This window comes from Ranitomeya variabilis, chromosome 5, assembly GCF_051348905.1.
Source record: "Ranitomeya variabilis isolate aRanVar5 chromosome 5, aRanVar5.hap1, whole genome shotgun sequence".
NCBI classification, from domain to species: Eukaryota; Metazoa; Chordata; class Amphibia; order Anura; family Dendrobatidae; genus Ranitomeya; species Ranitomeya variabilis.
This window is the reverse complement of record NC_135236.1, coordinates 489,666,622-489,688,370: the sequence shown is the minus strand read 5'-3', so window position 1 is coordinate 489,688,370 and position 21,749 is coordinate 489,666,622. Positions and strand designations below refer to the sequence as shown.

Here is a 21,749-nt window from a genome sequence, read left to right as displayed (position 1 = left end):
TTTCTAAAATGGTTCATTTGGTGCCATTGCCTAAGTTGCCTTCCTCATCTGAGTTGGTCCCTCTGTTTTTTCAAAATGTGGTTCGCTTGCATGGTATTCCGGAAAACATCGTTTCTGACAGGGGTACCCAGTTCGTGTCTAGATTTTGGCGGGCAGTCTGTGCCAGGTTGGGCATTGATTTGTCCTTTTCGTCTGCATTCCATCCTCAGACCAATGGCCAGACGGAGCGAACTAATCAAACTTTGGAGACTTATTTGAGGTGTTTTGTGTCTGCGGATCAGGATGATTGGGTTGCCTTTCTGCCGTTGGCGGAGTTTGCTCTTAATAATCGGGCTAGTTCTGCCACTTTGGTTTCTCCTTTCTTTTGCAATTCAGGGTTTCATCCGCGTTTTTCATCTGGTCAGGTTGAATCTTCGGATTGTCCTGGAGTGGATGCGGTGGTGGATCGGTTGCATCGGATTTGGGGACAAGTGGTGGATAATTTGGAATTGTCCCAGGAGAGGACTCAGCAGTTTTACATAGTTACATAGTTATTAAGGTTGAAGGAAGACTGTAAGTCCATCTAGTTCAACCCATAGCCTAACCTAACATGCCCTAACATGTTGATCCAGGGGAAGGCAAAAAAAACCCATGTGGCAAAGAGTAACTCCACCATGGGGAAAAAAATTCCTTCCCGACTCCACATACGGCAATCAGACTAGTTCCCTGGATCAACGCCTTATCAAGGAATCTAGTGTATATACCCTGTAACATTATACTTTTCCAGAAAGGTATCCAGTCCCCTCTTAAATTTAATTAATGAATCACTCATTACAACATCATACGGCAGAGAGTTCCATAGTCTCACTGCTCTTACAGTAAAGAATCCGCGTCTGTTATTATGCTTAAACCTTCTTTCCTCCAGACGTAGAGGATGCCCCCTTGTCCCTGTCTCAGGTCTATGATTAAAAAGATCATCAGAAAGGTCTTTGTACTGTCCCCTCATATATTTATACATTAACATAAGATCACCCCTTAGTCTTCGTTTTTCCAAACTAAATAGCCCCAAGTGTAATAACCTATCTTGGTATTGCAGACCCCTCAGTCCTCTAATAACCTTGGTCGCTCTTCTCTGCACCCGCTCCAGTTCAGCTATGTCTTTCTTATACATCGGAGACCAGAACTGTGCACAGTATTCTAAGTGTGGTCGAACTAGTGACTTGTATAGAGGTAAAATTATGTTCTCCTCATGAGCATCTATGCCTCTTTTAATACATCCCATTATTTTATTTGCCTTTGTAGCAGCTGCCTGACACTGGCCACTGAATATGAGTTTGTCATCCACCCATACACCCAGGTCTTTTTCATTGACGGTTTTGCCCAGAGTTTTAGAATTAAGCACATAGTTATACATCTTATTACTTCTACCCAAGTGCATGACCTTACATTTATCCCCATTAAAGCTCATTTGCCATTTATCAGCCCAAGCTTCTAGTTTATATAAATCATCCTGTAATATAAAATTGTCCTCCCCTGTATTGATTACCCTGCAGAGTTTAGTGTCATCTGCAAATATTGAAATTTTACTCTGAATGCCCCCTACAAGGTCATTAATAAATATGTTAAAAAGAAGAGGGCCCAATACTGACCCCTGTGGTACCCCACTGCTAACCGTGACCCAGTCCGAGTGTGCTCCATTAATAACCACCCTTTGTTTCCTATCCCTGAGCCAGCTCTCAACCCACTTACACATATTTTCCCCTATCCCCATTACTCTCATTTTATATAACAACCTTTTGTGTGGCACCGTATCAAAAGCTTTGGAAAAGTCCATATATACTACGTCCACTGGGTTCCCTTGGTCCAGTCCGGAACTTACCTCTTCATGCTAACCGTCGTCGTCGTGTTGGTCCCCACCTTCGCGTTGGGGACTTGGTGTGGTTGTCTTCCCGTTTTGTCCCTATGAGGGTTTCTTCTCCCAAATTTAAGCCTCGGTTCATCGGTCCTTATAGGATTTTGGAGATTCTTAACCCTGTTTCCTTTCGTTTGGACCTCCCGGCATCTTTCGCTATCCATAATGTGTTCCATCGGTCGTTGTTGCGGAGATATGAGGTACCGGTGGTTCCTTCTACTGAACCTCCTGCTCCTGTGCTGGTGGAGGGTGAATTGGAGTACGTCGTAGAGAAGATCTTGGACTCCCGTATTTCCAGACGGAGACTTCAATATCTGGTTAAATGGAAAGGCTATGGTCAGGAAGATAATTCTTGGGTAACTGCCTCTGATGTTCATGCCTCGGATTTGGTTCGTGCCTTTCATAGGGCTCATCCAGATCGCCCTGGCGGTTCTTGTGAGGGTTCGGTGCCCCCTCCTTAAGGGGAGGGTACTGTTGTGTATCCGCTTTTTGGGCTCCCCTGGTGGTTGCTGGTGGTACTGGTGACTTGTTTGCACTTTGCTGCTTCTGTTCACCTGCTTCCATCAGTGTTTGGGAGTTTCCTATTTAGCCTTGCTCTCCAGTCTTTTCCTTGCCGGTCATCATTGTAACCAGAGCCTTCGGTTGCATGTTCCTGCTACTAGTCTGCTGATCAGCTAAGTGGACTTTGTCCTTTTGTTTTGTACCTTTTGTCCAGTTTGCAGTTTTGTTATTCTCTGTAGCTGGAAGCTCTTGCGGGCTGAAATTGCCACTCCTGTGTCATGAGTTGACACAGGAGTCTTAAAGTAATTTCAGGATGGTTTTTGAAAGGGTTTTCAGTTGACCGTGAAGTCCTCTTTTGTATCCTTCTGCTATCTAGTAAGTGGACCTCTCTTTGCTAAATCTACTTTCATACTGTGTACGTCTTTTCCTCTTAATTCACCGTTATTACATGTGGGGGGCTGCTATCATCTTTTGGGGTATTTCCCTAGAGGTAAGCCAGGTCTGTTTCTTCCTCTACCAGGCATAGTTAGTCCTCCGGCTGGCGCGTGGCATATAGGAAGCCGTAGGTATGCTCCCTGGCTACTGTTAGTTGTGTGGTAGATTTAGCTCACGGTCAACTCAAGTTTCCATCACCCGAGAGCTCGTTCGTTACTTATATGTTTCTTACGTTCCCTTGCCATTGGGAACCATGACAGCAGACCCTGTATTATAAGACATCACCCCCAAAGGCAGATCCTGTAGCATAAGAGCACCTCTTAGGCAGACCCTCTAGTATAAGGCAGCACCCCCATAGGCAGACTCTGTATTATAAGGCAGCACCCCTATAGGCAGACCCTGTATTATATGGCAGCACCCCCATAGGCAGACCCTGAAGTATAAGGCAGCACCCCAAAGGCAGACCCTGTAGCATAAGACAGCACCCCATAGGCAGACCCTGTAGAATAAGACAGCACACCATAGGCAGACCCTGTATTATAAGGCAGCACCCCCATAGGCAGACCCTGTAGCATAAGACAGCACCCCTTAGGCAGACCCTCTAGTACAAGGCAGCACCTCTAAACAGCAGCCCCCATAAAAAACAATAAATACTCACCTCCCTTCCTCCTTGTTCCTGCGCTGCTCCCTGCTCCCGCTCATCTTCTGACAGCAGGCGCCGGGTGGTGACGTCATCACACCCCTTGTCAGTGTCGGTGATGTCAGACACTGACAGGGGGATGATGGGAGAATGAGCGTAGCGCTCCTTCCATTATCAATCCGGTCAGCTGTACCGGCTAAATGCCGATACAGCTGACCTTGCGGTGATGGGCGGGGGGCCCACTGCTGGCACCGGGCCCCCCCCCCCCCCCGCCTGCTCAGGGGCCCATAGCGGCCATGCAGCAGAGCAGGGAGATCGATTCTCCCTGCTCTGCCGCAGAATGTAACTGTATCGGTGCACTGTGCACGCCGATACAGTTACAGCAGCGTAGCTCCGGGTGGGCCCTTTCTGAGCTCTGGGCCCGGGGTCACCGCCCCCTCTGCCCCCCTGGTAGCTATGCTACTGCATGTACTAATAATTTCTGTCTCTTTTCTTGCTGCATTCATCAGAATGTCGTCGTCTTCCGAGGAGTGTCTTGGCCCTGAACATGGTAGAAACGAAAGTGAAATGAGTACTCACCGCTTCAGATTGGTAAGTATTCTCTGTCACATCTACACATGTGACAATTTTTTTTTTCTTTTTCAGAGCAGTTCTTCAACTGCAGCTGAGGCCGAGCTGGAGCAGCATGGACAAGTTTGTGGGGCAAGGCGGCGTGTAAGTATACCTTACTGATTGTACTCTGTTTATTGTATCCTGACTACTATTCTTGACTGTTCATTTCTTCACTTTGCTTATTTCTTTACCTTTTTGTTCTTGACTCCTTCTTTTTCTTGACTAATTATTCTTGCCTGTTTTCTGTCTGTTGTTTTCTTTCGTTTCCTTATTTTAATCTCTCCAACATTAATGTATTTCTTTCATTTCTAGGTTCCAGAACGGGATGAGGACCTCATTGATAATGATATCCTCATTTCCCTGGTCCATGAGCGAGTCCTGTTGTGGGACACCCGGGTTCTGCAGCACTCGGACAACATGACAATCCGGCAACTATGGAATGAGGTGGCCCAAGCGATGATGGATGGCTGGGACGATGCCCCGGCTCGGGTACACAAGGCATTTTGTAAGTATTGCAATGCGGTGTGATGCAGCAGTGCCCTTGGCCGGGATCACACAACTGTGTGTGATGAGAGAAACTCCTGAGAGTCAGTATTTTCAGCAGCCAGTGGTGGCATTTCCACCTGTGCCAACACTGGCATGCTTGACCTCAATGCTGAGCTCTGCTGCATACCACTGCATGGCCACCACCATTCCAAGCACTGCCGGACACCACTACAGCACCACCACCATGCCGAGTGCTGTTTGACAGCCCACCGCCACCACCATGCCAACTGATGCTCCTGCTTGGACAACCTCCACTGCCACCAGCATGCAGCAGCACCCGGACCATGACAGGTCGGCCACCATCACCAGGTCCCAGCTGCAGCAGCATCAACAGCAGCACCCAGACCCTGGCATGGCTTTCACCACCAACAGCATGCAGCAGCAGCACCCGGACCCTGGCATGGCCTTCACCACCACCACCAGCATGCTGCAGCAGCACAAGGACCCTGGCATGGCCATCGCCACCAGCAGCATGCAGCAGCACACGGACCCTAGCACGCCCTTCATCACCAGCATGCAGCAGCAGCACCCGGGCCATGACAGGACGGCCACCATCACCAGGCCGCAGGACATTAGCACACCGAGGCTCCCAGACAGTAGCAGATCACAAAAAGGAAAAAAAAAAGTGCGGACTATGACAATCTCTTCCCCCTCACCTCCCAATGTGTCTGTGATGTCAGGGTTGTCTTGCCTTTCCAGTGTGTCTCTCCTGCCCCATGCCTCCAGTACCATCCCTGAACTCCCTGACCTCACTACTTTTATCGCGCCTTCTCCTGCAACCCCTGTGTCGTCTTCAGCCAGCCAGGCCTCACAGCTACATACGCTCCAGTTTCGTCACTCTACCCCAAGCCACCGCAGTTAAATTTTTTTTTGCTAAAAATAAATGTTTTTTTTTCCACAAATACTGTTTGGTTCTTTGTGTATTTCGCCGCCGGCAACACACACTGTGCGCCAACTAAACACACTTCGTCGTACACTTTGTGTTTTTGCCACCTCATAGCTCCAGGAGTGAGACAAGTAGAACACTGCAGCTTTGCTTCTTGTGTTTGGTATGGAGTATGAGTTGTCACAAACTAATATGACTTGTATTTTGTCCATAATCTCTTCAGTCTGCTTAATCTTTGTGACGCAGACTGAAGAGACAATGGAGGTAATTCAAGGCATATCTATACTCACCTGAACAGCTGCCAGAAATAATGAATTCAGGATGCACAAAACCCAGCATCCTGAGCTCACTATTTCTGAAAAATGGCATGGTGAGTATAGATATGCCTTGTATTACCTCCATTTTCTCTTCAGTCTACCTAATCTATTTCACACAAACTGAATAGACAATGGAGGTCATACAATGCATATCTATACTCACCTGGACAGGTGTCAGAAATAGTAAATTTATGATGCTGGGTTTTGTGCATCATGAACTCATTATTTCTGACACCTGACCTGGTGAGTATAGATCTGCTTTGTATTATACCTCCATCTTCTCCTCGGTCTGCGTTCAATAGATAATGCAGAAGAGACGCAGGATGTAATGACGTCAACTACATTACCACTGACATCATAAGTGGTTTTGAGAGGAAAGACATAGCAGACTCGGTACAGGTATCAAAACATGTTGTTTATTAATAACAAACATTAGGAACATTTAAAACATGACTGGTACAGACCCAAAACCAACAGAACATTTTACACAATATCATCTTGCCATGCCACACGTCCGATGTCAGAAACAAAGTAGCAAATTAGTCCCACATGTGGGCAACTTCAACAGTTGACCGCAGAGGGTGATGCTGGTAATATAGCAATGGGCTTGCAACTGGTTCATCCAGTTCAATGTTGGGTCACTCCTTAGCCATTATGTAATTGTGGAGAACCACAGAGGCTTTGACAACCTCATCAACTGTCTCCATTTTTAGGTTAATGGCTGTCCCAAGAATGCGCCATTTTGAGACAAGAATCCCAAAGGAACACTCAACTATTCCAGACAAGGTGGAAATTCCAAGCCGGTACTGAAAATGGAGCGATGATAAGCTCTTTCCGGTAGCCAGGAATCTGCCAAGAAAAGAAACGCATAGGCAAGAAACAGCTTTATACTTAAATCCAGGTTGAAATAAAAGCTCTACAAGTGAAGATCCATCGTGACACAGGATACAGTAGCAAAATCTGAAGATTTCAGCTGTCCAAGGGTCTATATAAAGATATCCCATAACACACGCCCATTGTTGTCCCATTGGCGGTGTCTGTTTATCTAGATTTTTCTCCTGTAAAATTTTCCACCATGCACAAAAAAGATGCAAACGCATGCAAAACGCATGAAAAAGTATGCAAACGCTGCTTTTTTTTTACTGCATACGTAAGCTTATGGGTCTAAAACCCAGAGCGTTTGCAAGCGTTTGCACGCGGTTTATCGTGCCTTTCAGGTTGCGGAAGATACGCTGCGGATTCAACCGCAAATGTGAAACTAGCCTTAATACAAGAGTTGCTTTGGGACTTAACCTATAATGTTACTTTACTGATAAACATCTTTTTATTTTTAGGTTGTCATTTACTTGCTTTGAATAAGGTAACAATTGTTAATTTTCATTCTTGTTGCACAACCATCAATAGTATGCATTGAAACTGTACAACTTTGGCTTGTCTGTTATTAAACATTTTTATATGAAATATTTTACCTAGAATACAAGTGTTAATATTTAAATTTATTTACATATTGTGAGGCAGCGACTGGTGTTATTTGCGAGGGTCGCTATGTGTCCCCCAGGATGCGCTCAAAAGAGTATTATATCCCCTGGAGTACCTTGTGGTCACAGCAGGACGCCAGTGAGTCACAAGGCAGAATAAAAGTAAGCATGAACCTAATCAAGTTATGTTGCCAAGGAATTGTTCAGGAAAACCTTGTATGGGCTTTTATTTTTTAAACGGATTGCAGGAAGTTAGTGGTGCTGGTCCGTTTCCTCCAGGCCGGATCTTACAAGTGGCCCATGGCCACAGATTCCAGTTGAGAGGAAAAAAAACCCTGCAAGAGGGTTTTCAGTGTGTCAGTTTGGAGTTGGAAATCTGTGGAGCAGTTGGCTCTCTAAAAGCTCCGTCTGTGTGAGGTAGCACAGAACCATCAGAGCGAACTCCTGGCACCCTGCAGCGTGATACGGTGGTGCAGTTGCCCTCAGCAACCAGACACATTCATGAACTGTCTTGTTTCCCGGCTGTGATCCGGAGGATACCGTGTGCTGTACACTGCGTGAGTTTGAACAAATAAACACGTTTGCTGTGAACTTTCCTGTGGTCCCTGCCTGTCTGTCACACTGCACCAACCCCGCAGCACTACAATATACATATATACAGATGAATACACATATTTGTACATTATACATATCTGATATATCCTTTACTATTTTTACTAAAATTGTGTGATTATAGCTTTTGTGGATACAAAATTACTGTTTTTTCTAATTATTTGTTGACGACTATTATGTCCATTATTTCATTGGTGCCAAGTAACTGCAATGTATTATGTCTATTTCCTCCATTCTAATTATAAATGTAAGTTATTATCATCTGCCTCACTTTGAAGCTGGCTGAGCTATTTAAGTCCTCTGCAGCTTGTGGGCCAGTGTCAGCTATAGTTCATGCTGCACGGCTTGAGAACCTGACCTGTATACTTGTACTAGTGTTCCTTTTGCCTCTGACTGCCTGTACCCGTTTATGACTTGTTCTGACCTCTGGTTTGTACCCCGACTTCCTCTTACGTCTCACGTGTTGGTTACCATGTTCCCGGTAGGCTCTGATTTCTAGTTTGTCCCTGACTATTCCTCTGACTCCCTCTGTGTACTGCGCTGACCTCTCTGTGTATAACGAAAAAAACCTAGCACTCAACTTGATGCTTAAGTGAAGAATTTATTGTAGTACCCAACAAACGTTTCGGTCCGTACATGGACCTTCATCAGTAACGTACTGTACTGAAGCTTGACAAAAGAGACCGTAGTGTCTCAGGGCACCTATAGCCGTGTCGCCTTATAAGAGCGCTGGGCCGGTTAGGAGACTGTGGAGGATATATCTTGAAGCGCCACGGACAGACGCGGAATCCACCGTGTATGACCTAGGCTTGTCTGACTTCTCTTTCATTACCTGTGACACCTGTGTTGTTGTTCAGTGTTGCTGCGCTGTGTGTACAACCTCTTTTCCTTAACCAGCACCCCCTGGTGGAGGTTGCACTATACTGCACTGCAGCAGCACATTACACAAACAACTTCCAAATGATCTTTCTCACATATTTTAATTATCCTGCCGATGTGCTTACCGGAATGGCAAAGTATTGAATGCTCTCTTAACATTACTAATACACCATGAGTAAAGGTACTGTGTGCAACAGAAACGTGTTGGTGTTTCTATAGAAGGATTATCATTTGGCTGCAAAAATGTTTTTATAATCATAATGATAAAAGTGAAGATATTTTATTCAGGAACCTAAATTCCTTTCCATTACTCTCTGGCTAACTTCGTCCTCGGCAAGGACATTATTCCAAGCCCCGAACCAAATTAGGCTACTATGGTTAGCTGGCTTTCTCCTCCTCCTATATGAGAAATACGGCAAAATCATTAAGAAGTATATACTTCTTAATGAATACGGTGCATCTTACTCGAGCTCACCCCGACGTATAAAATGCCAGTCTGGATGAATTGGTCCCTACGTGTAATTCTAATACTGTGTCTATACAGCAACTTTGACTAGATTTTACTATTTCACTGCTAAATCATTTTTTTACATATACAGTGGGGGGAAAAAAGCATTCAGTCAGCCACCAATTGTGCAAGTTCTCCCAATAAAAAAGATGAGAGAGGCCTGTAATTGACATCAAAGGTAGACCACATCTATGAGAGTCAAAATTGAGAAAAGAAAATCCAGAAAATCACCTTGTCTGATTTGGCAAGATTTATTTTTCAAATTATGGTGGAAAATAAGTATTTGGTCACCTAAAAACATGCAAGATTTCTGGCTCTCACGGACTTGTAACTTCTTCTTTAAGAGGCTCCTCTGTCCTCCACTCATTACCTGTAGTAATGGCACCTGTTTGAACTTGTTATCAGTATAAAAGACACCTGTCCACAGCCTCAAACAGTCACAGTCCAAACTCCACTATGGTGAAGACCAAAGAGCTGTCAAAGGACACCAGAAACAAAATTGTAGCCCTTCACCAGGCTGGAAAGACTGAATCTGCAAAAGGCAAGTAGCTTGGTGTGATGAAATCAACTGTGGCAGCAATAATAAGAAAATGGAAGACATACAAGGCCACTGATAATCTCCCTTAATCTGGGGCTCCACGCAAGATCTCACCCCGTGGGGTCAAAATGATCACAAGAACGGTGAGCACAAATCCCAGAACCACACGGGGAGACCTAGTGAATGACCTGCATAGAGCTGGGACCACCGTAACAAAGGCTACCATCAGTAACACACTACGCCGCCAGGGACTCAGATCCTGCAGTGCCAGCCGTGTCCCCCTGCTTTAGCCAGTACATGTCCGGGCCGTCTGAAGTTTGCTAGAGAGCATTTGGATTATCCAGAAGAGCATTGGGAGAATGTCATATAGTCTGATGAAACCAAAGTATAACTGTTTGGTAGAAACAAAACTCATTGTGTTTGTAGGAGACAGAATGCTGAGTTGTATCCAAAGAACACCATACCTACTATGAAGCATGGGGGTGGCAACATCATGCTTTGGGGCTGTTTCTATGCAAAGGGACCAGGACGACTAATCCATGTACATGAAAGAATGAATGGGGTCATGTATCGTGAGATTTTTAGTGCAAACGTCCATCCATCAGAAAGGGCATTGAAGATGAAATGTGGATGGGTCTTTCAGCATGATAATGATCCCAAGCACACCACCAGGGCAATAAAGGAGTGGAATTGTAAGAAGCATATGAAGGTCCTGGAGTGGCCTAGCCAGTCTTCAGATTTCAACCCCATAGAAAACCTTTGGAGGGAGTTGAAAATCCGTGTTACCAAGCGTCAGGCCAAAAACATCCCTGCTCTAGAGGAGACCTGCATGGAGGAATGAGTCAACATACCACCAACAGTGTGTGCCAACCTTGTGAAGACTTACAGAAAATGTTTGACCTGTCATTGCCAACAAAGGATATATAACAAAATATTGAGATGAACTTTTGTTAATGACCAAATACTTATTTTCCACCATAATTTGCAAAATAAATCATGCCAAATCAGACAAGGTGATTTTCTGGATTTTTCTCAATTTTAACTCTCATAGTTGTGGTCTACCTATGATGTCAGTTACAAGCCTCTCTCATCCTTTTAAGTAGGAGAACTTGCACAATTGGTGGCTGACTAAATACTTTTTTCCCCACTGTAATATCAAGTAATCAATTACTAATAAGTTAAGACATGTATTGATAATCTATATAATGTAACACAGATAAATGAATAACAATAATAACAAAGGAGAATAGAACAAATAAAAAGCAGGAGGTTTACTAAATTACTTACATTCGGCAAGCATGCCCTTTTCTTTACATTTCCGCAGCCGACATTCCTGGCATTTCCTCCTCATGTACATATCCATTTCACAGTTGCCTCCATTTTTACACTTGTAAACAGCATTTTTAGTAATACTTCTTCTGAAAAATCCTGCAGATTCAAAGAAGAGTGGGTGAATTTAATGCCGATTTGTGTGAACCTTTTCTTTAACCCCTTAGTGGCAAAGCCAATTTGGTACTTATTGACCAAGCCAATTTTTACAATGCTGACCACTGTCGCTTTATGAGGTTATAGCTCTGGAACACTTAAATGTATCCCACTGATTCTGAGACTGTTTTTTCGTTACATATTGTACTTCATGTTAGTGGTAACATTTTTTCGATATAACTTGCGTTTATTTATGAAAAAAAATGGAAATTTGGCAAAAATTTTGAAAATTTTGCAATTGTCAAACTTTTAATTTTAATGAATACTGTTGGAGGAAATAGGGTATTATCTGAGATATAAAATTATATAAAAACTGCTGGCGCTGCACACAGTGTATTCACACTGATATTCCTACTGCTGCAGATAAACGGGCTGCACTCTTCACGAGGTAAGGGGTGACTGTCACCGGCCGGGACAGATTTTCACACCCGCTCCTCATAGGTTTCTGGAAGAAAAGAACGCTGGAAATATTATTATTGCTGCTCACTTCTCTAGAAGACCTTGATTGTGCTACATGCGGCTAACTGTGGGTTCCATCCAGGGGACTGAGGCTGCCATCACCCGGTAAATACTAATATCCATTGTATATTATTTAAAGTTAATGCATCTAACTAATTTTGAACTAATCTACAGCGCAGATATATATTAATATTTATTATCTGAGATATAGTCGGTTGGTTTATACGATCAAATTGTACTCACCAGATGTAGCTAAATTAAAGCTTTGAGAGAATTCGCTTCAGCAGATCCACAGGTCCAGTAGAAACCGGACGTTAGATAGAAGTAATGGGAGAAAGCGTGGTTTAGTTCTGCGCTGCTGAATCACTGTAAGTCCGGACGTATTAATAAATGTGGAAATGTGGTTTTTATTCAACGCGTTTCAGAGTTCTAAGACTCCTTCATCAGGAAACACCACACCACACTGTCAGTGATTCAGCAGCGCAGAACTAAACCACGCTTTCTCCCATTACTTCAAACCTTTACTTTTTGTACACTTAAATCAGAGAATGGTGTCACACAAAATAGTTAATAAATAACATTTCTCACATGCCTACTTTACATCAGCACAATTTTGGAAACTTAATTGTTTTTTGTTAGGACGTTATAAGGTTTAAAAGTTGACCAGCGATTTCTCATTTTTCCAATAAAATTTACAAAACCATTTTTTTAAGGACCACCTCACATTTGAAGTGAGTTTGAGGGGCAATATAACAGCAAATACCCAAAAGTGACACCATTCTAAAAACTGCACCCCTCAAAGTGAACAAAACCACATTCAAGAAGTTATTAACTATTCAGGTGCTTCACGAGAACTAAAGCAATGTGGAAGGAAAAAATGAACATTTTACTTTTTTCACAAAAAAATTACTTTGGAACCTATTTTTTTTGTTTTCACAAGGGTATCAGGAGAAAATGGACCACAAAATTTGTTGTGCAATTTCTTCTGAGTATGCCGATACCCCATATGTGAAGAAAAGACACTGTTTGGGTGCATGGCAGGGCTCAGAAGCGAAGGAGCTCCATTTGACTTTTTGATCGCAAAATTGGATGGAGTCAATGGTGGCGCCATGTCGCGTTTGGAGACCCCCTGATGTACCTAAACAGTGGAAACCCCCAATTCTAACTCCAACCCTAACCCCAACACACCCCTAACCCTTATCCCAATCCTAAACATAACCCCAACTACAAAACTAACCCTAACACACCCCTAACCCTAATCCCAACCTTAACCACAACCCTAACCTAAGTCCAAACATAACCCCAACTACAAAACTAACCCTAACACACCTCTAACCCTAACCACAACCCTAACCCTAGTCCAACCCTAACTTTAGCCCAACCCTAATCCTAGCCCCAACCCTAACTTTATCCCAACCCTAACTTTAGCCCAACCCTAACTTTAGCCCCACCCTAACCCTAGCCCCCACCCTAACCTTAGCCCAACCCTAACCCTAACTTTAGCCCAACCCTAACTTTAGCCCAACTCACTTTAGCCCAACTCACTTTAGCCCAACTCACTTTAGCCCAACTCACTTTAGCCCAACTCACTTTAGCCCAACTCTAACCCTAATGGAAAAATGAAAATAAATGCATTTTTTATTATTGTTTTTTTTAAATCTAACTAAGGGGGTGAGAAAGGGGGGTTTGATTTACTATTTATTTTGATCACTGTGATAAGGTCCATCACAGTGATCAAAATGAACCAATAGGAAAAATTTCCTATTGTTGCCAGGTGGCAGACCTCGACGGGCGCATTGCGCATGCGCCCGCCATTTTCTCCTGGAAGAAGACTCCGTTGGCCTGGGGGACTTCACGGGGGGTTGCAGGGACACACCCTGCCACAATACAGCCTCCAATCCCACCTCAGATGCATCGACCTCAACGATAAAAGGCTGAGAGACGTCAGGCTGAATTACAATCAACGCAGAAGAAAAACACCTTTACAATGTATCAAATGCCTCCCTGTCAGGACTGGAACACTTGGAGAAGTCCGTCTCCTTCCTGGCCACATCTGTAAGAGGTTTGGCTACTACCGAAAAGTTCTTTATGAACTTACGGTAGTAGTTGGCGAAACCTAAAAACCTTTGTAACGTCTTCAAATCCCCTGGACAATCCCACTAAGTTGAGATTGGTCCCCTAGCTGCGACCTGGTCCCTCCTCATCTGGCTTCTGCACTTCCCATGCCCCTAGGACCCCTTCTGTTCTTCTGGGAGCTTCCTTCAATCTCTCCCTCTCAATTCTCTGTTCTGTCTGTCAGGAGCTGCAGACCCGCACGTCTGCTCAGCTCCACTTCTCTCACAATCTCTCTCTAGCCCCCTCTGACAGGGAGCTCCTTCTCAGCACATCTTACTGCTTCTACATCCTTTCACTGACTGACTAACTTTCCCTCTTAATTAGCTCCTTCCCTACTCTACCCAGAGGCATGTCTGCCTCAAGGGAGTCAGGAGTCTCAGACAGAGCTAAGGCATCCTGTACCCTTACTGTAAGTCCCTCACAGAACTGACTATGGAGTGCAGGGTCATTCCACTTTGTATCCGGGGCCCACCTCTGGAACTCAGAGCAATATTCCGCCGCCGGCCGGTCTCCTTGCTGAAGTTGGATTCAGATAAGGAGACGCGATCAGGGTCATCATATATAAGGCCTATTGCCTGAATAAAATCCCTCCACTATCTGAAGCGACTGAGAGTCAGACGGGATAGAAAATGTCCATGCTTGAGGGTCCCCCTTATGAAGCAACATTACTATCCCCACACGTTGCTCCTCTGTACCTGAGGAAACCGGACGTAACCTCAAGTACAGTTTTCAGGTCCCTCTGAAAATAACAAACTTGTCACGCCCCCCAGAGAACCTGTCAAGCAATAAGATCTTGGCACTATGGTTTGCCTGAGAGATGAGATTCCCACACCAGATGTATTAGGGTGCTGCAAAACCACCATGCATAAATCCGCCACTTCCTGACTGAGCTGCTGCAATTTCCCCATAAAAGTAGTGATTGAATCCATCATGGATCAGAGAAAATAATTGCGGTCAGAGCTAATGTCATGACACAGCTGTTGGGTGACCCAGGACCAGGGGCTCCTTCCCTGCCCCTAACACTAGAGGGCGCCCTAGCTCGCCCTGCTACCCGGGATACTTCAGATGGTGAAAATGCCGGGGCCTCCACCCTTGCCTTATTTCCTGAGTTAGCCCTCCATCTGTTCTCTTCCCCCACCCAAGGAAGATTGGCGCTACTGCGCACCGTTGTACACCAACCCGACAAACAAGGCAACACAAACAAGGGTTAACAGAAAACTCCAAGCATACAAAATATTCACTCACATATAACAAAGGAAAGCACCGGGGTGTGAAGGTAGGGGAACAAACCAAAATAGAGAAGGATAAGGAATTACCATGCATACAAACCAATCAACAGTCACTAATAACTCCTCCAACTCTCCTTCTCATACGAACTCCTCTTCATCCGTTAGCCATGCAGCAATAAAGCTAGCCCTGAGAAGGATTTGTATAAGAGCCCAGATTATAAAGGGAAAAGGAGTGGCTAACTGAGCTCAGCTGTGAGCACAGGGATTTCCAACATGGCAGATTAATCCCTGTTCTGCCAGAAGGAATAAATACATTTAAAATGAAGGAGAAGTGCTTCTTCTCAGTGACGGAGTAGGAGCAATCAGATGCTGTGGTCTTCTGGATCCACCCTGTTGCGGTAACCCTGTGACACCTGCTTTGCTCCTCCTCCCAGCTCCTCATTTACCTGTTCAATGTGACGGTACCAATTAGCCAAGAAGACTTCCAACTTGCTCCATGTGCATCCCTGTGACTCCTAACATCTCCCAGGTCCACAGTGACCTCTCCTGTGTGGTTCCACCAGTCACCCCAGAAGGGCCATCCCCTGTCTGTATCTTATCTTTATTATCTGTACTATAATCTGTACTTGTAGAGTTATCACTGCATTATCTGTGACATTACATAGGACTGCAGGTAATATCTATACATCTGTTACATTATCTGTACTCAGAGTGCTATTGCTGTGTTATCTGTAGTGTTGAATTTTTCTCTGAGGTGGGGGGAGTGGCATCAAACCATGTTTTGAGACTTGGGCCTCTAATCTTTTCTGACCTTAGCAACGTTCCTGGTGCTGGGTATAGCAGACAGACACAAGCTGCACAAAGTGGAGATGGAGGATGAACTATATAAAGGTGGTAGAGTATTGGTGCTGCAACTGCCAACTCTTCACTGTTGATGCCATTGCCTTTAGCTTGTGTGGCTGTTTGTCTCCTCCTCCTAGTTTGTTCCGTGCAGTATTCCTTAGCATTGCAGGTCCCCTGGCCACTTCCTAACTTTCTGTTTTAAACTGCATACTCCTCTACGCCTAGTTATGAGTATGCACAATGCACACACCTGGCTCCCGCTTCCCAAACCTACACATTCCCGCAACAGCTATTTAGTCAGAGGAAGGGAGGTCATAGGAATGGTGATTTTACATAATTACCGGTAATTGTTAAATCATTCTTGTGGCTCCACTCACTTTCATATCGGGAGATGAGTGGTGCATCATGTTTACAGATACCTGCTGGAACACGTGTGTGATTAGCACTTATTGTTCATCTGACCTGTTTATTTGAATAGGTGCGTAACACCTGCTGACGGTGCATTGGTCCCTACAGGTATCTGTAGACGTGACATCACCCCACTGTTTATCTCCCCATACAGAAGTTAGCCGAGGAGTAATCCTCTTAAACATTAATCTGAGTTAATTGTAAATTCTGTGCCACTTGAACAGCCTTAAAAGATTAACTGGTTCCATTAATTTCTGCATCTGAGGTGAGAGATCATGGTGATGTCATGTTTCGGAATGTGTATTCTATTGGCAAGTATCTGTAGATGTGACACTACATCATAGGTACTGCTTGCCTTCACAGTCCAGAATTGAAGGTACCAGAATAACCCGTTATGCCCAAACATAACCCTTTAATGACCAGTGGTTCGCAACAATCTCTCAGAGCTGAATGTGATTCTCAAGATAAAAAAGGTTGGGAACCATTGATCTATAATCTAAGTTTATAAATAATGCCAACTGCTAATCATATCAATAAGATGCCCACAAGTTGGTGTTAGATCTGTATTATCTACATCCTATAGACAGATGGCACTTCTGTTGTGTGGACTGTTTATATAACAAGTGCATGTGCTCTAGGAGTTAAGCAAATCTTAAGAAGCAAGAGTTGGCAGCAGCTTTATTTTGAATGGTGAAAAAAAAAACTGGCAAGCATTGTTTCATGGACTGTGAGGGGTTGACATGCTTAGCTGCTTCTTCAGGTAGATACAGGAACACTTTGGTGCTGAAACACCTGCTGGTTTATTAACATCAGCATGCACCAAGTGCAGGGTTCAGAAAAACAAAAGCAGAAGCCTTCCTGGCTTAACGAAAAACAAAACAAATGAAGTATCACAGAGTCCTTTCTCTGCAAATTCCAACCTGTAGTTAATCCGCACAGTCCTTAGCTCCTCCGGGAGCTATCTGGGAGCCCTGCTCTCCCAAGACACGAACCACACTGACTCTCATGGCCCGGTATTTAACAACCCATGTGATGATCACATGACCTTAACATCACAGAGGTCCTGTCAGGACTCTGCAGGTGGAGATACGGTGGACCCCCTCCCGCCTGCTCTATGGAGGTCCACTAAAACCAGCCAATAACATCTAAAACCAGCCCATAACATAGGTTCCTATTAACCCTCTCAGCACTTAGCATGCTGGAGGCAAAAACACTCTGGTTTTACATCACAGCAGTATGGACAGTGGAACGTATCTCCCTTCACATATTATGCCAGTGACTCTGTCACATATTCCCCCCCCCCCCTGCCCAAAGCTGGGGGTTTTGGCACTCTCAGATATCAAACAGGGAATTCAGGAGAGAGCATCTGCATTACCATGTAACCTCCCTGGCCCATTCTTTATGTGGAAGATGAAGTCCTAAAGGGGTAAGAACCACCTAGTCATCCTAGCGTTCTTCCCCTTTTTCCCTGTCATCTATCGCAGAGGGCATGGTTTGACACTAATTTAAACCTACGGCCTAGCAGGTAGTACTTCAGGGTGTCTATGGCCCACTATATAGCCAAGCACTCTTTCTCAACTATGGCGTAGTTCTTCTCGCAAGAAGAGAGTTTCTGGCTCAGGTATGGGATTTATTTCCTGTGACAGCACAACTCCCAGCCCAACCTCTGAAGCATCAGTCTGGACAAAAAATTATTTGCTAAAGTCTGATGCAATCAGAACCGGGTGCTTGCACAGAGCCTGCTTGAGTTCCTGAAACACCATTTCTGTGTCAAGAGTCCATTTCACCATCGTTGACTTGGTGCCCAGAAGGAGATCCATTAACGGTGCGGCAATTATGGAAAAGTTTGGGATAAAATGCCAGTAATACCTCACAATCCCTAAAAACGCCCTCACTTGTTTCTTTGATAGCGGTTGCTGCCACTTCTGAATTGCCTCTATCTTATTCAACTGGGACTTGATCTCTCCTCTCCTGATGATGTAGCCTAAGTACCTGGCCTCCTCCTTCCCTATGACACATGTGCTTACTGAGTGTGTTGGGGGACACTCGCTTGGCAACGGGATAAACGTAGGCAGGCACGGTTTTTCACATCAAAACAGTCTATTTGAGTTATTTACATGTCATAAACCAGTTGAGGCCATGTAATATATCACAGGCTTAACACATACTCCACAGCACTTCATAGTGAATGGTTTTAACTCGCAGACACTAAACTTGCTGGACTTTACTTCGTCCAGTTGCCATGGGTGACCGCATGTGACACAGTTCATTAGTTCATGGAACACAATAAGCACCAACAGTCTGTGGAGGTAACTTATGGGAGGTCCTGCTTCACCCGCTGACTCCTTGTCAGTTCTCTTTCTCCCAGGGAAGCTGCCGAACTGGGATCACCATCCCGGACAATGCCTTGCTCACCAGGCCACCTGACAGTCCATATCCTCAGATGGGCTGTAGCTCCCCCAATGCAGTGCAGTCACTGACTCTGCTCACACATTCGGCCTTTCCGTGCGCTATTCAGGAAGTCCTACTCCCAGGATTTTCCAACACAGGATGTGCTATTCAGGAAGTCCCACTCCCAGGAACTTCCGACACAGGCCTTCAGATCCAAGGCCTCACCATGTGCTCTTCAGGGATCCAATCCTACTCCCAGGATCTCCCAACACATAGACCAACACATAGACCTTCCAGGATCTTACACACAGACCACTCAGGTTCATACACTCTCTACCACATTGACCATGTGACCACACCATGGTCACATTATGTGCCTGTAACCACTCCCATAGGTGGGAGGTGTGTGGTTAGCAGACCCGCCCAGCTCTCTGACTAACCCTGCAAGCCTCCCTTTTAACTATACAAATACTTGTGGGACTACAGGTCCCATAACAACAACATTACCTCAGGCTTACAGCGCAGACTCCCTCTGCGACACATACCTGCCATTTACAATCCTGCCGGTCACTGTTTCACCATCATAACCACAGATATGCCTCCATGCGCATCCCGAGGAGCACCTACAGCACCCCCTAGCTGTAATAGGGTTCACTGCATCACACACACTTTGGATTTATGGTAAATGCCGCTTTCCTCAAAGTATCTAGGATCACCTGTACCTTGGGCAGATGCGAACTCCAGTCAGGGCTAAACATGACAATGTCATCCAAGTAGGCTGCGGCATATTTCTTATGTGGAGCCAAAATTCAATCCATTGCCCTCTGGAAGGTAGCTGGGGCCCCCCGCAGTCCAAAGGGCATCCTGGTGTACTGAAAGCACCCATCCAGTGTCGAGAATGCCATTTTCTCCTTGGCGCTCTGGGACATGGGGATCTGCCAGTACCCCTTCGTCAGGTCGAGGGTTCTGATTTACCTTTGTCACTCAATTAGTTCATTCACGTGGGACATCAGGTACACGTCAAAACAGGACACCTCATTGAGTTTGCGGTAGTCATTACAAAACAGTCTTTCGCCACTGGCCTTCGGTACGAGAAAGATGGGACTTGACCAACCACTTCTTGATTCCTTTATCACCCCAAGGTCCAGCATTCTCTTCAGATTATCTCCAAGGTGTGCTTTGGGGATTCTGTAGGATTTGGGCCGGCATTAGCATCTCAGCGATCATGACCTCCTCAATCTTGGCTTTGGGACGGGCCTCCAGGCAAGGAGCTTCCAGCGGTTCATGGTCCAACCAAGGTTTGAGAAGGTTCACATGGTATACATGGTGCGGCTTCCTGTGACTGGGCTGGTGTACCTTGTAATTCACGTCCCCAAGTTTTTCCACTATCTCATATGGGCCTTGTCACTGTGCCAAGAATTTGCTCTCCACCGTGCCTGGAGAAGATGTTACCTTATGATAGGCATTAAGTGTGCCATAGTAAAAAAGGGGGAGAGGCCAGCGTTGCTTGTGGTCAGAACGCAAAACATAAAGTGCACATGCACATATTGATTTCTAACTGAGTTTCAAAAATGAGACATTTAGCAAACGATTGATCAATTCTTTGAGCTACCCCGCCACTTCACGGCATTCTCATAATGGGGCAGACCTACTCTACATTTTTTATATTCGCTGTGCCATTACGGCCTCTAAAAAGCAAGACCACATTAAATGCAAGCTGTACCTGAAGCATTTCTGAATCACTCCCATGGCACCAGAGAGGACAGCACAGATAAAGGTTGACCAGGTCTGGACATAGACATTTCAGGTCCAACCTCCACACTGCCTAACCAGCACCACAGATGAAGGGTGAGACAGGCTTGACACAAGTGCACAATCAAACAAAGCCTAGGGCAGGGCAGGGCTGCTGTATGTGTGTACAGCAGCCTAGGTCAATCACGAAAAAACCCCAGAAAGAATGGCGTACATAACCCAGCGCGCACGGCAACAGTGGTGGTCAACCACAAACCAATAACAAAGTAAAAAAGGGGGAGAAGCCAGCGCTGCTTGAGGTCAGAACGCAAAACATAAAGTGCACATGCACATATTGATTTCTAACTGAGTTTCAAAAATGAGACATTTAGCAAACAATTGATCAATTCTTTGAGCCACCCCGCCACTTCACAGCATTCTCATAATGGGGCAGTCCTACTCTACGTTTTCTATATTCGCTGTGCCATTACGGCCTCTAAAAAGCAAGACCACATTAAATGCAAGCTGTACCTGAAGCATTTCTGAATCACTCCCATGGCACCAGAGAGGACAGCACAGATAAAGGTTGACCAGGTCTGGACATAGACATTTCAGGTCCAACCTCCACACTGCCTACCAGCACCACAGATGAAGGGTGAGACAGACTTGTCTCAGCCTGTCTCACCCTTTATCCGTGGTGCTGGTTGGGCAGTGTCGAGCATTGCAACACCGCCAACGGACCACATCCTTCATGACAGGCTTAGGTGACCCCTCAGCAGGGTTGGGACGCCCCCCAGTTGTGGGTCTAGCCACCCTCCATGGTGAGCCCGCCCCTTTTGGATATCCCAGTAAGGGAGGTCTAGTTTCCCGTGGGATTTCTCCACAACCTGTTACTTCTTAACCAGGCCGACAAAGTCATGTGCATTCTGGGGATCGCCCTGAGCAACCCAGGTCTGTATAGGTCTGGGAAGGGAGTGGAAGAACCTGTCTATCACCACATGCTCAACCATTTGGGATGGAGTGGAAGTATCTGGCTGCAGCCACTTTTGAACCAAGTGCAACAGATCAAACATCTGGGAGCGTGGGCGTTATCGCCAGCATACGCTCAGCGGTGGATTCGCTGAGCTCTTACAGACACTCAGACTCCCAGAATTTCATTTTTCAATTTTTCATTTTTTAATTTGCCATACTGTTTTGCATCCTGGAGGCCTAGGTCGTAATACACCTTTTGTGGCTCACCAGTCA

The 21,749-nt window shown here is 45.2% G+C and overlaps 1 protein-coding gene across 3 annotated transcripts in view; it reads right to left on the bottom strand.

Moving 5' to 3' along the window:
* The window catches only part of NR1H4 (nuclear receptor subfamily 1 group H member 4), a 329,336-nt gene that overhangs the window by 102,022 nt on the left and 205,565 nt on the right, over positions 1-21,749 (bottom strand). For all 3 annotated transcript variants that reach the window (XM_077265582.1, XM_077265583.1, XM_077265584.1), the window contains one exon: positions 11,131-11,271. In XM_077265582.1, the coding sequence (XP_077121697.1) occupies positions 11,131-11,271 (141 nt within the window). The remainder of the gene's footprint in view (positions 1-11,130; positions 11,272-21,749) is intronic.